At 37.9% G+C, this 15,191-nt stretch overlaps 1 protein-coding gene across 3 annotated transcripts in view; it reads left to right on the forward strand.

The window, feature by feature from the left end:
- The first annotated feature begins 259 nt into the window (after window positions 1-259).
- LOC127437737 (protection of telomeres protein 1-like) overlaps window positions 260-15,191 on the forward strand; it is a 60,525-nt gene continuing 45,593 nt past the window's right edge. For 2 of the 3 annotated variants that reach the window (XM_051692859.1, XM_051692862.1), the window contains exon 1: window positions 260-390. In XM_051692859.1, coding sequence (XP_051548819.1) covers window positions 298-390 — 93 coding nt within the window. In that variant the 5' untranslated portion in view covers window positions 260-297. Of the gene's footprint in view, window positions 391-6,140; window positions 6,191-15,191 lie in introns of those variants that run through there. The other variant, XM_051692863.1, reaches the window with a different exon arrangement.

The raw sequence follows: 15,191 nt of genomic DNA on the forward strand, positions 1-15,191 counted from the left end.
TAATAAAAAATAAGAAAATAGTTATACACATAGGTACATACACACACACAGACACACACATACATACATACATACATACACATATGTAGTGCAATCTAATACAAATCTGTTATCTGTTATGTACAGTGCAAATACAAATCTGTTATGAACAGTGCAAATGTTTTTTTGTTGTTGTTTTTTTTTTCCAGAGGTATGAAATGGCAGAAGAGGTTGGATGTGTTGGATAAATATAAAAAAAGACTAAACTGTGTATTGCACATAGTTATTGCTCAATGGGGCAATTTAACTGTTCATGAGATGTATAGCCTGAGGGAAAAAACTGTTCCTGTGCCTGACGGTTCTGGTGCTCAGAGCTCTGAAGCATCGGCCAGAAGGCAACAGTTCAAAAAGGTAATGGGCAGGGTGAGTGGGGTCCAGAGTGATTTTTCCAGCCTTTTTCCTCACTCTGGAAGTGTATAGTTCTTGAAGGGGGGGCAGGGGGCAACCAATAATCCTCTCAGGAGTCCAAACTGTCCTTTGTAGTCTTCTGATGTCTGATTTCATAGCTGAACCAAACCAGACAGTTATTGAAGTGCAGAGGACAGACATAATGACTGCTGAGTAAAACCGTATCAGCAGCACCTGTGGCAGGTTGACTGTAGTCATTAAGTCCTGTGATTATTGGTTTCTTTGGGACAGGAATAATGATTGAGCGTTTGAAGCAGCATGGGACGTCACACTGCGCCAGTGATCTGTTGAAGATCTGTGTGAAGATGGGGGCCAGCTGGTTAGCACAGGATCAAAGACACGCTGGTGAGACGCCATCTGGGCCTGAAGCTTTCCTCGTCTTTTGTTTCCGAAAGACGCGGCTCACATCATCTTCACAGATCTTAAGTGCAGGTTGAGTAGCAGGAGGGGGGTTGCAGGAGGTGTTGGTGTTTGTGTGAAGTGAAGGTCAGAGTGGGTGTGGGGTGTGAGATTGGGCCTTTCAAATCTGCAGTAGACCACATTAAGGTCGTCAGCCAGTTGTTGGTTTCCTACAGGGCTGGGGGTAGGAGTCCTGTAATTTGTGAGTTGTTTCATGCCACTCCACACTGATGCATGTTCGTTTGCTGAAAACTTGTTTTTCAGTTTCTCAGAGTATCTTCTTTTAGCCACTCTGATTTCCTTGTTCAGTGTGTTTCTGGCCTGATTGTACAAGACTTTATCCCCACCCTGTAAGCATCCTCTTTGGTCTGACGAAGCTGCCTGAGTTCCACTCCAATCTGTGCAGTCAAAGCAAGCTTGTAGTTCCCGCTCTGTTTCATTGGTCCATCTCTTCACAGTCTTTACTACTGGCTTGGTTGATTTTAATTTCTGCCTGTAGGTTGGAAGAAGATGAACCAGACAGTGATCAGAGAGTCCCAAAGCTGCTCTAGGGACAGAGCGATATGCATCCTTTATTGTTGTGTAGCAGTGATCCAGTATGTTCCTGTTTCTGGTGGGGCATGTGATGTGCTGTTTGTATTTGGGCAGTTCACGTGTGAGATTTTCTTTGTTAAAATCCCCAAGAATAATAATAACTGAGTGAGTGATTTGATCAACCAGCTGTTGCAGCGCAGCATTCAAACACGCGTTTGGCGCGATGTAAACACTCACCAAAATAAAGGATGAAAACTCCGGCGGTGAGTAGAAAGGCTTACAGTTAATAAAGAGCGCTTCCAAATTAGGACAGCACATCTTCTTTAACGTTGTTACATCTGTACACCAACTTTCATTGATGTAAAAGCATGTTCCACCGCCTCTCGTTTTCCCCGTTAACTCCGCAATGCGATCCGCTCTGAACAGCTGAAAGCCCAGCAGATGTAACGCGCTGTCCGGAATGGTTTCACTCAGCCAGGTTTCTGTGAAGCACAAGGCAGCAGAGGTTGAAAAGTCCTTGTTTGTGCGGGTGAGGAGATGTAGTTTGTCCGTTTTGTTAGGAAGAGAGCAGAGATTCACAAGATGAATGCTCGGCAGGGCTGTTCGAAAGCCACGCCGACGGAGTTTGTCCAGCGCACCGGCTCGTCTCCCTCGCCTGCGTCTCTTGAACAACACAGCTGCACCTCCAACTAAAATGTCCAGCAAAACGTCTGAATATTCAAAAACCGGGAAAAGGTTGTCTGGTATAAGCTGTCGAATGTTCAGCAGTTCGTCTCTGGTAAAACTGACTGGAAAAAGATTACTAAACACAGGACAAACAAACAAAAACAACAAAACAATAGGAGCGCTCCACACCGCGGCGCCATCATGATGCTATACTTGTGCATTCAAACATTTATTTTCATCCCAAATATGTTTTATTCCATGACATTCGGCACTTTAGACCTAATGACATTTTTATGAATGACAAAGGTCCGAACAACGTCATTTTAAAAACTTTCTAAAATATTCTCCAGGACAAATTTTCCATTACTGGATAACTGCATTGCAAAATTCCAGGTTTTCCAGGACGCGTGGGAACCCTGGTGATGTACAGGTACTATCAGGGCAATAACTGTCTAATTTTGAGAAAACACAACACAATCTATATCACAAAACTCAATTGTCCACAATGCTGTGCCAATTAAATCTGTTGAAAGTTGAAAGGCATGATATTAATCATGCTTAAATATGGAAAGTGGTTCATATAAAGTTAAAATAATTGATAATTACTTTGACTCCTTACAGACAGCAGCTATGTTTATTTATAGGGGTGACCGGGGCTAGTTGCCACATGGGGAAATTGTCACAAGGGCTATATTGCTTATTTTCTGTAGATGTCTTTATTTTTGTTAGATTCAAACACCTAGTTTAAAACTGCCTTAAATTGTTCCCTTTTTGTGAATACTGCTCCAAACTAAAATTGTAGTATCATCAGTATCTATTTCATCTGTGTGTGTTTTGACTTTATGATAAGTGTTTTTTGTGGCTGTCATCAGTGTCATTTAGCATCAACAGTTTTGCCGCAGCTAGCGCTCTTTTACCTGTCCCCCTTTGTGATGGCCTTCTCGGCTGTATTGTTTGTGTGTTTGTAGTGTGTGTGTGTTGTCTTTTTCTCTTTCTCTCCCTCTCTCTTAATAGGGTGGCCAGACATCCCGTTTTCCCCAGGGCAGTCCCATATTTAAGCACTTTTTCTGGTGTCCCTTCTTATTCTGAATAAATCGTGTTTTGTCCCATATTTCCCCTCTCCAAAATGTCTCTATCGCCTATGTGGCTTTCTCAGTCACAGGCTTGCAAAACCAATAAAATTACATGTGTTATTTGAAGTACATGATTGGATTAAACTATCCAATCACAATCCCCTATCAATAGATGTCCAGTTAGTGAACTGATTGAAGAGTCAGTTTGAAAGAGCACACAGATGAAATTGTGACTGGAAAAATGTCAAGGAAGCGTGCATGTACATTTAAAGATCCCTTCAAAAAGAGTTTAAATTTCTAAAAAAGGAGTCACAGACAGAGCCTAGTAAAGTGAGTTGTGAGATTTTTGGAGCTGGCTTTTCCATCGCCCATGGAGGCCGCACCAACATTGTGCAGTATGTTCATACATAAAAGCATGTGGATGCTGCTAAAAGTAAGTGTGCCACACCATGTGTTAGCGATTTTTTTTGTGACAATCTGACAAGGTGCATGCAAGTGAAGGACTTTTTGTTTATCATTCTGTTGTGCACAGCCATAGCTTTGCACATTCATGACCTGAGAAAAGTCTTGCAGGCCAGGCTGGAGAATCATTCATACCCTCTGACATTAAAAAGCAGTTGGATGCCCTGGTTGAAGCTGGTGACATGTGAGCGGATGATTTCTTTTTTGCAGTGAGAAACTTTTATTTAGCATCAGTGGATTACCTCCAACTGGAGCCGCTCATTGGAGAACACAGAAAAACCTGAGTGGGCCCTACTGAGAGGCATCCCAGAGTGGAAAGACATTCAGAGCAGCCTTGAACACTTCTACTCCAGAAACCCCGCTCTCAGTTTAATTGACAAAACTACGCTCTTTGATGAGTGGGCTTGCGTGAAAAACATTGTCACTCATTGCATCACTGAGTGAACATGAACAAGATGGCTGTGTCTGAGAGATGGACAGACATTTTTCGTGAACTGGAGAGAAAGACCATCGACTTCTGAGTCTTGTTTTATGCCTGCCTGGGACATCTGCATCTGTGTTTTCTCATTAATGAACGCAGTATGGACAAATCTCGACTCAATGTAACAGTCATGAAGGCAATGCTTTTCATACGTCTTAATTTTGGACTGGACTGCTCCGCATTTTACGATAAACTCTTGAAAGACAAGCGCACACTGAGAAAAACTGCTGCCAGCAAAAAGTACAAGGTGACAACAGTTACAGATGCGGATGCACCCTCTACTTCGCATTGATCTGCGCCTAGGTAAGGATACGTCAATTTAATTTTTGTTGGGAGGGGGCTGTCCCGTTTTCAACAAACAGGAATGTAGTCACCCTAATCTTAATCACTCTCAGGTGTGTGGTAACCAAGTGAACTGATTGTTGATGGGGTGCACCGTTGCGCAGTGTTTCCTCCCTATATAAACTGAGTGTTTCATGGCTGGGTTGTGCTGTGGGAGAGGATTGTTCCTGAGCTGTCATCTTGTTCAAGGGTGCTCAGGTGCATATTGATTTTTTTTTTTTCTGGGTTCCTGTTGTTGAAGCAGAGAGTTTGTGGTTGTCGCTGTCTGAATTTCTGAATTTGCTTCCTTTTTTTCATATACAGAACTGTCAATAAATGTGTCTGTGTTTCTGCTACTCTCATCTCCCATTCTCATCTTTTATTGCATTTTTTTAAACACCCATCCACTGATGTACAGATGCAAACTTTTATTAAAATAAAAAGTTAAATTTGGGTGAATTAGAATCCAAAACCTCTTTTTGCCTAAAAACTAAAGGCAAAAGTTACCACTAGATCAATCAGTCATGTTCTTAATCATGATCTACTGTATGTATTCATCTACTTACTAACAAAATCCCAAGACTGATAGTGGCAGATGTAGAAATGAAATGACCATTTTATGTGAAATATTTATTTGGGTGGTTGAAACGGTCATTAAGAATGACTGTTGATCAAAACAGGTCATTTAAAATAATATTTTACTGTGTGTAACATAATTAATATTCATGAGTTTTGCAGCACTGCCCCCCACAGTACAATTTTCTGTACAGTTTATTTTTATTTAGAACTAACTTTGTGTTAATCTTCGCTTTCAAATGTATTATTCCAGCTGTTACAAAGGTGATAGGCCTACAGGACTTTATTAAAAGAATAACATGGGATATGCATGCATTTCCCATCCAGGGGTACACTAAACAATAGTAGTCAAGTTTAGTCCAGATTGCCTGTTCTAAATGTCAAGCTAAGGAACATTTAGGATTTGTTGACATGTTTTTTTCATGTTGGCAAATCAGTAGCAAAATGGTTACTATGTGATTCCTGTGGAAATGCAGTTGAATCACAAATTCATGGACATTTGTAATTTGATAGCGACTCCAGTTAATGAACTAGTACTTGTTGCAATGAAGCTTGGTACCTTAATCCATAAGAACTATGTTGGGTGCTTGCTTTGGTGTTGCCACCCCTCATAGTCTCCATGCCACCCCTTTAAATAAATTCTAGTTCTGCCCCCGAGTATCATTATATTTTTGTAATAGCTGTTGATTAACAAAATTAACGCAATGAAACCACACTGAACTGTGTTCTTAGACAAGGATATTTTTCATAAAGGTCCTTTTGGGGCAAGTTGTCACATTGATCTTGGGGCAAGATGGAATGTGGCACAATATAGGCTGTTGTGTCACATTGATATTGGGACAAAATGGAATGTGGCACAATATAGGCTATGTTGTAATATCATACAATTTATTAATTACAATTTCTGTAGGCCAAAACAATGGGTTGATGTTTTGCTGTTTCATAATTGTTTCACTGATCATATAATTCCTATGAATGTTAAAAAGATTTTTTATTTATTTATTTACAGAGTATTTCATCTGTCAAAAAAGTTACTTTTCTTCACTTCATTGTTAATAAACAGCAGGTTATTACTAGGAGTTTCCCGAACTTGCGCTCCGTGGCGATATGATTTCCGCGGGCTTTCTCAACTCTTCAGTGACGTAGTATCCGGTACAGAAAGCGCCCATTCAAACCTAGTAGCAGCAGGAAGTTGAAGCGCGCGGTGTATGTGAGCAGCACATAGAGCACAGTGAGTTTGTTGACGCTGATGAAGGCATTTGCTCGCTCGAATCACCGCTGTCAAATCAAACATATCAATATACATGAATGCAAATCTATATTTAGACTGAATACGCTGGGTAGCTTGCATTAAGTAAATTGGAAGTAGGAGGTTAGCTGAAGCAAAAGCTAACTTCGTTGTTTACCTCGGTTCTGTATGCCATGTGTTTTACCAGAGTTTTACACTGTTTTGTTGGTTTTTGTGAGTTTAATTGCACAGCTGCAGCGATAAATGTGGCATTTGCTTGTCATTAAGATCGTCTGAAATGCAAGATGCGTTGTCGCAAGCATTTACGGCTGCGTGAAAAGTCATTTCTAAAACATAAAGGTGCATTAAATACTAATGCAATGTCCGAAATCCTAATATATGTGTGCGAGATATCTAAACAGGTGTCAAACCCAGTAAGCACTCCAGGAGCGATGTAGGCTACTGTAATCTAAATATGTTGCTCTTATCTCCCTACAATTGACCGTAATGACAGCCAATGTTCTGCTTAAATGTCAATACATAATCTCGTTTACATAAAGGCCAACAGTCATTGTAGCTAAACAGTCTTTGTCTTGCCACAGTTTCTGAGAAAATAGTGGACCGCATCTCTCTCTCTCTCTCTCTCTCTCATTGTCATTATCATTAATTGTGTTCGTTGATCTTTTGCTAATATGCCTCAGGTGCTGTGTCCTCTTGCTGTAGCTGTTGTGATGTTGGAGTTATTAGTGAAGAGTTTTGTTAACAGGGTCACATTATTATCTTCCTGGAGCCTTTTTTTAGACTTGTTTCATACAGTCTTTTTAACGGAACAAGACGGTGGAAGATGACACAAATTACACCAGGTGTGAATGGTTTGTTTGTCCACTAATCTTAAAGTTTGCAATGGTCAGATCTGCACTATGTAATCTTTCTATTTTGCAATTTTATTTAAACTGTGATTAGTTGGAGTGCTCGCAAGTGTCCAAGTGCTTAAAGTTGTGGTAAAAAATTGAGTGGAAAACTTCAGCCTTTGGTTTGTTTTTTGTATATTTTGTTATGGTATTTTTCAGTTGACTGGAAAGAGTTAAAGGGTTATTCTGGGTTCAATACAAATTAAAGGAATCGTTCACCCCAAAACGAAAATTCTCTCAGTCATCATTTACTCACACTTATGCCATCCACCTTCAGAAAATGGTTTGAGTTCCTGGGCTGAGAAAGGATGTTATAAGTAACATTGCTAACACTGTGCTACATTACAGAGAAATATTAAACTGTAATAATGTAAAAATAATAATTAATAATTATATAAAATATACATTTTACAAGCGCACGCACAAACAAGCGGTAATGATTCTGAATGTGTCGGTAAAACCAGCAAGGAGACTGTCTGAACATTTTGCTAATTTATAGAGAGAAATGCACATTAGGGTTGTGCCGACAGATGATGATCTCGGGGATCGACGATGGTCAGAGTGATCGCCAATAGCTGATGATGTCAAGACGATATTTGGCTCGTTTTCCCATTAATGTATTCAATTATTATTATTAGGCTGCTATTATTATCATCAAATTAATATTACAAATAATTTGCCCGTAGACACACAGACACGCGCTTGTGAAACACACTTTATTATATTATTAAGAATAGATGACAGAAAAGCCGTCTATGCGCATGTATGACACGCTGTTTGTACGGAGGCGTGCAGTCTCGTGGAACACGCGTATGTAAACGGTTCTCAATCTTTCTTTGTTTCTGTCTTCTGAATTATTTTATTTGCAAGAACAGTATTGCCTATGAGTGTTGCAAATGACCTCAGACATCTCAGCTCAGGAGGTGCTTTGAGTTCAGTTCACTTTATTTCCACAGAGCAGTTCATTGTGACCACAACTCTGCAGCCTATACATCTGTGATTAAAACATAAAATAATACAAAAACACATTCACCTTGAACCATGATCTATATTTCAGTGATTATTATCATCATTATTATTATTATTTTTACATTTTATAATTGTTTTTATGTCTTCTTTTGTGTAAGTAATTTTCCGCCTGCATGTTTAAACGCATACTTGCCTGACGATAAATGGAAAAGTGGTTACTTATATATGTATGTATATAATTTTTTTGATCACTTCCTTATTTTAATTGATTTTTTGTTTCGTTTGGAGTGCAATTTGAATTTAGAAATGTATTTGATTTAAGTTTTTAATTTTTTTAAATAAATGTAATTTTCATGCAAATTCACTAAAGCAAGAATATACACCGATCCCTCAGCCCGGGTGTTGCCGATGTAATTGGATATTGCGAAAGATCTATCGATCGATCAATCATGAATGAGGGAACAAAACTCATTTATTCACACACATGATGTATTTTCCTGGACAACGAAATACCCATTCAGTAGAGAATGCACAGAAGTAGGTTCTTTGCAAACTGTTATAAAGCCATCTTTCAAAAAGTTGAACAACACACATTTTAATTGCACTTAATTTTTTTCCAGTTTCATTTGACATTTTAGTTAAAATAAATGAAAAATAAAGTTCAAAGTTTGAAATTAAGGTGTCTTGATTTATTGTGTAGGCTTAGCGCTAACCCTGCTTAATGAAAATTACCCCATAGTACCTAGCGTCCAACCAGCAGTAATACCAGTGTTCGTTGGTTTGGACGTGAATAATTAATTACCACATGGACCAGACATGTAAACGATCATGTCTGTCCGTCACTGACTGAATGACTTTGCCACTTCCTGTGGAGTTTTTTTTTCTGCAACCAAACAAAACTTGGTCGACCAAGACTCTTCTCATCCACTAACTTTTGGTCGACTATTAGGGGGCAGCCCTAAAAATTACAGACAGTCAGCATAAACGTCATCCATACGACACCAGCTGTTAAATCAATGTCTTCTATACTGACACGATTGCTTCTGGTGTGAAAAAGATAAATATTTAAGTACTTTTTTCAAACTCTAAATTAGGGATGGGCATTTCATCTACTCGAGTACTCAGAATAATTACTCGTAGTCGTTGATAGTGGTGCACCGATCAGGAAATTTGTGGCCGATACCAATGTGTTTTTTTTTTTTTTTTTTTTTTTTTAATTGCCCTTAGCTACACTTTTGCAAGTTATATTCTGCAGTTATGTTTATGCCCCACACTGTAAAATTACATTCATTGTGTATTGCTAACATTTATTTGTATTGAAAACAGTTATAAATAGTTCTGTTATCAATATCAAAGGTTATTGTGACATAATGGCAACCAGTAAAAAACCATGAGAGCATCACACACAGCAGAGATACGTTCAAAAATAAGAAAATTGTCTATTACTTGCTCCAAAACTGCTCCTGTGAGGAATCATTATTATTTATGATTTGTTTACTGCCTTTGGCATCTTGCCGTAACACAAATCACTAATTATAAGGAAATGCGTGAAGATGCGGTGCCGTTATTGAAGGTTAAACAGTTATATCTGTTATTAGTGGCACTGCGACCAACATCAATCTGATTTAAATTGGGATCCTCAATTAAATTGGGAATAGAGCTGAGATGAGTGACTGATGATGAGTTATTGAGAGCACCTGGAGAGTGCGCATGTTTGATTGACACTGAGAGTGCTCATGTTGAAGGGGGAGAAGCTGATAGCACTCATGATCGCTCAAACAGTCTCTATTGCTCCACACAACGTCTGATTGTCATGACTCACGTTACATCACGTGTACTCAGATTTGTATACGCATGTTTATTTGTTGTTTAATTCATTTTTATACCCATTTGCAGTGTCTTGATCCTCTTTGTGCTCACAGTGCAGAGAGTCAGAATAACTACTGTATTGAGCTTAATATTCACACACATATTCTTACACATTTTAAAACAAACCAGCATATTCATCTAAATTACAGCTTGTCTGAAAGTTTACATTCGTGAATGCTTAGAATTGCCACCAACTCATCCTCCAGTGGCCACACTGTCATGCTTCAAGGGCTGAGAAAGCACTCATTCATTACAGTAGCAGTGCATGTGTGATTTCCTGCATGCTGCAAAAAAGATTGGCCCTGAATCTAGGCATGATCGGCTGATTGCAAATCATGGATTTAAGACAAAAATCGGCCAATTTAGATTGGTGGCTGATCAATCGGTGCACCCCTACTTGTCGAGTACTCGAGGGGCAATGACATGTACATAAATGTGTACTGTATATAATAACATGTCTGACAAATGTCTTTGGCTGCTGCATTGCGTCTTGTTGTTCCAGTGTATTGTCTATTCATTATTATGGGCTGTTATAAAATAATCTGTTACAAAATGTTCAAAAGATTGCATAATCAAAATATAATGCATCATATTTTGTCATTATGTGAAGATTCTCTGCCCAACTCGATGAAAGAATGTGCACAACGGCGTCTGTCTGTTCTTCCTTCAGGTTACCATAGTAATCTTAGTAAGCGCACCAGTTTTTTTAGTGACTGTCTGAACTGTCTATTTTCAAATCGCAGGTGGCTTAACGGGAGATGCCACAACCATTGCTTTTTTAATATGCATGTTATGTTGAAGTTCAGTTTTGAAGACGCTGCATTCTTTTCCATTTAGCTGCGCTCTGTCTAGCTGTTTGAAACACTCGCCTGCTGTATATGCGCTGCTTCGGCACGTTGAGTCCACTGCCACACGCCTGGTGTGTTTGTGTGTGTGTGTGTCTCCCCAAGTGTTCGCTCCTGTGGGGAAAGCTGCGATACACTGTGTTGTTGTTGCTGTGATGATTAATGTAGATTCTGAGATTGCATGAGGGTGAGATAATTTTCATTATTGGGTGAACTATCCCTTTAAGTACAATCAACAGCATTTGTGGCGTAATGTTGATTACTACAAAAATAAATTGACTCGTCCCTCCTTTTCTTTAAAAAAAAAAAAAAAAAAAAAATCTGGGTTACAGTGAGGCACTTACAGTGGAAGTGAATGGATCCAATCCGTAAACGTTAAAATACTTTTTCAAAAGTATAGTTGTGAGACATAAACAAAATGTGTGTAAACATGATTTTAGTGTGATAAAGTTGCTTACTAACACAGCCTGAATGTCAATACAGTACAATACAACCTGCTATACATTCTATATATACTACTATATATACTTATAATTTTTTTTATTTTTTATTTTTATTGAATAATGTGTATCTATATTGTGTGTATTGTATACTGTACAGTGTATGTTATTATTTGTTTATTGTGTTGTGTGTGATTATGTATATTAGACTTTAAATTGTGTTGTTAATTTGATGTTATTGTAAATTGGTATACGTCTCATCACTGTCACGACTGCTATATTGATCAGAACTGCACCCGAGAATTTCACCCACTGCTGCACTTGTGTATGTGGCTGTGTGACAAAAGTGATTTGATTTGATTTTGATTAATCTAATCTGTGGAAAGGTCTATGCAATATTACAACTTTGCCATGACAACATAACGTTGTAAACCCTATAACGACCGTAAAAACGACGATTTAAGCTACTTTACAGCTAATAATACATGAGTTTTAACAGAGGAATTAATGTAAATGCTTTTTTAAAATTATAGGCTTCACATTTCTGCTTTTAAACCCTCCAAAAATTGGCCCGATTCACTTCCTTTGTAAGTGCCTAAAACTTAGGCCTTTTTATTTTTTAAGTAGCCTAAACTAAATAATGTTTTGTGGTAATCAACATTATGCCAAAAATGCTGTCGAATTAGCTTAACTTGCGGTGATCCAAGAAAATTCCTTTTTAAGACATTTTAACACAAGGAAAAAAAAAGATATTTCATTTATGATGTGATATCTGGACAGTGCTGAATTAAAGATTCATGTAATGAGGTCATGTGACAATGTAATCTACTTTGGAATGATTATTGTTGCATAATGCGTTTCAGATAAAATTTGTAACACGTAGTAAACTGTATTCGTGTATACTGCACAGTTTGCAGTAAGCAGTATGCTAGTATTTAATTCCAAACCTAACCATGGTTTATTAATTGGAAGTAAACTATAAGGGTCTCTTAATCAGTCATCATCAATCTATGTTGTTGAGGTGGATTAGGTCCTGTTTGTGGATTTCCCCTTTAAAACAGCACACTTTGAATGTGGGCATGAAGCTTTTGTTCTATTGATTTTGGAAAGGCAAAAAAAAAAAAAAAAAAATTATTGACTGGGTTAATTATTTTTTGGAGTTTAGAAATCCCTTCAGGAATTTATTAGACACATCATGTATTGATTTTTCTTTCTTTTCCTGAATTCTGTGTTTTTAACGGTAAAGCCTAATTCACTTTGGGAAGGCTTAGTTCCTTTCTGTTCCATGTCGGTGGTTTCATTTCCTTTTTGGAGTGCCTGGGAGCAATGCGTAGGAATATTCATAAACAATAACAACATCACTACGGTTTATCCTGATGCCCTGTGTAATGATGTCTTACATGTGTAGTCTGAAGCGAATAGTGCAACTAGATCAAAATGTTCAAAAAACAAAGTCTCTGTGGTGCCAAGACACCTCAAAAAACAAGAAAAATCTTTTTTTTTTTTTTTTCAGGGATTGGTTTGAAAACATCAAACAGAGAATGCAAACATCAGTCACCGTAGATTGTCATGGTTCTTTAGCTCTGAATGAAGGTGAGGAGACACATGACAGTGTTAATTTCAACCCTTTTAAACAACCCGGAGATTCATCGAACGTGCTGTCAGTGAAGTGTAAATTAAGTGTATCGTCTTGGATTTTTTGGCGGTTTGTCAAGATCAGAGGTCGGTTCGAAGCCTGTTCAGAGGTAGCCTTTTCATTCACCCTTGCTTTTCATTTTGGTTGTATTTTAAAATGCTCTTCAAGGTCAGTGCAGATGGAGATGCAAAATCTGTTCTCTTTGACACGATGACCCATAAGCCCACTGTTGTGCAGGCATAGCACACATAAGGCCAGCTCTGCTCAACACAGCCCTTAAAACATTTTTGGCCTTTACATGCACACCAATATGCTTGGGACAATGGACAAAAATCTATGTGTGTCTAGGGCTGGGCGATACATCGAATATCCACTATATAATTGAGAATTTTGCTGATGATATAAAATTCAACAATGGCGTGAATATTGCGATGATTTTAATGAGCCTTTTATTTGGCTATTAAGTTTCATAGAGTGCATCAGTAGACTAATTTCACAATCCTTCAGGGCTGTGTAATTAATCAAAACAACATCAAAATGGCGATATGATCATATGTGATTATTTAACTGCCAAAGGCTGTGACAGATAAACATGGTCTGTGTGCACTTCATAATAAACCGGCGACGCGCTGATCTGTGTTCATGCGCAGGGGCGGCGGCGCTCATGGACTAGTGTTTTTAGCGCAGTTCACCTGCATTGTGAAGTACTGCAGGTTAAAGCATTCGCGCAATTCCAAACATTAGTAACCACTATAAAATTATTATTAAAATCTTCAAACGCAGAACAGTAAAGAAGATGTTCGACAGCGGTTCACAAGATGCAAAACTCATAACTGTCAAACAAACATTGCACTTTCCGTTTAAGAATATAAGCTCCTGGTGAAGGTGAAATAAACACGACTGCACTTGCAGTGTCAAAATAAAAACCCCAGATTAGGATAAAGAAAATTGGACAGAAATATATTAATTTATCTTTAACAAATCTTATCCTGAAAATAATAATAATTCAGTATTATATTATAATAATAAACTTATAAATAAACCTAATAGACTGGGTTCCACAGTAATAATTTAGTACTATGCAATATTCATCTGGTTTCCAAAGAATAAGTGAAGTAGTTTTTGCACACCCTGTTCATTCACAAAGAAAAATATTTTAGTAAAAATATATGAAGGTAAATAAGATTTTTATTAAGCTTCCATATATGATTGCATGTTAAATATAAGCATAAACGTGCAAATCAATAAAAATTATTACATTTTACTCTCCCTTGTGTTAATTTAGTGAAAAACTGTGGGAAACATAATTTTTAAATATATTTTTATTTAATGCCTTTGAAATATTAATTCTACTTTGCTGCAATGGCTGTGTAGATGAAATGATGGTTTCTCTGATTTAAAAAAACAAATCCCTTTTATGCCATTTCAGAGCAAAAAGATAATTATTGAGATACAGTTGAATTCAGAAGTTTACATATACTTAGGTTGAAGTCATTAAAACTCATTTTTTAATCACTCCACAGATTTCATATTAGCAAACTATAGTTTTGGCAAGTCGTTTGGGACATCTACTTTGTGCATGACACGAGTCATTTGTTTACAGACAGATTGTTTCACTTTTAATTGACTATATCACAATTCCAGTGGGTCAGAAGGTTACATACACTAAGTTAACTGTGCCTTTAAGCAGCTTGGAAAATTCCAGAAAATGATGCCAAGCCTTTAGGCAATTAGCCAATTAGCTTCTGATAGGCTAATTGGAGTTAATTGGAGGTGTACCTGTGGATGTATTTTAAGGCCTACCTTCAAACTCAGTGCCTCTTGATTTTCCCATGATGTCAAGCAAAAAAAAATTGTGGACCTTCACAAGTCTGGTTCATCCTTGGGAGCAATTTCCAAATGCCTGAAGGTACCACGTTCATCTGTACAAACAATAGTACGTAAGTATAAACACCATGGGACCATGCAGCCATCATACCGCTCAGGAAGGAGACGCATTCTGTCTCCTAGCAGTGAATGTAGTTTGGTGCAAAAAGTGCAAATCAATCCCTGAACAACAGCAAAGGATCTTGTGAAGATGCTGGAGGAAACGGGTAGACAAGTATCTATATCCACAGTAAAACGAGTCCTATATCAACAAAACCTGAAAGGCTGCTCAGCAAGGAAGAAGCCAATGCTCCAAAACCATCATAAAAAAGCCAGACTACAGTTTGCAAGTGCACATGGGGACAAAAATCTTACTTTTTGGAGAAATGTCATCTGGTCTGATGAAATAAAAATTGAACTGTTTGGCCATAATGACCATCGTTATGTTTGGAGGAAAAAGGGTGTTGG

This window comes from Myxocyprinus asiaticus, chromosome 48 (genome assembly GCF_019703515.2).
Source record: "Myxocyprinus asiaticus isolate MX2 ecotype Aquarium Trade chromosome 48, UBuf_Myxa_2, whole genome shotgun sequence".
NCBI classification, from domain to species: domain Eukaryota; kingdom Metazoa; phylum Chordata; class Actinopteri; order Cypriniformes; family Catostomidae; genus Myxocyprinus; species Myxocyprinus asiaticus.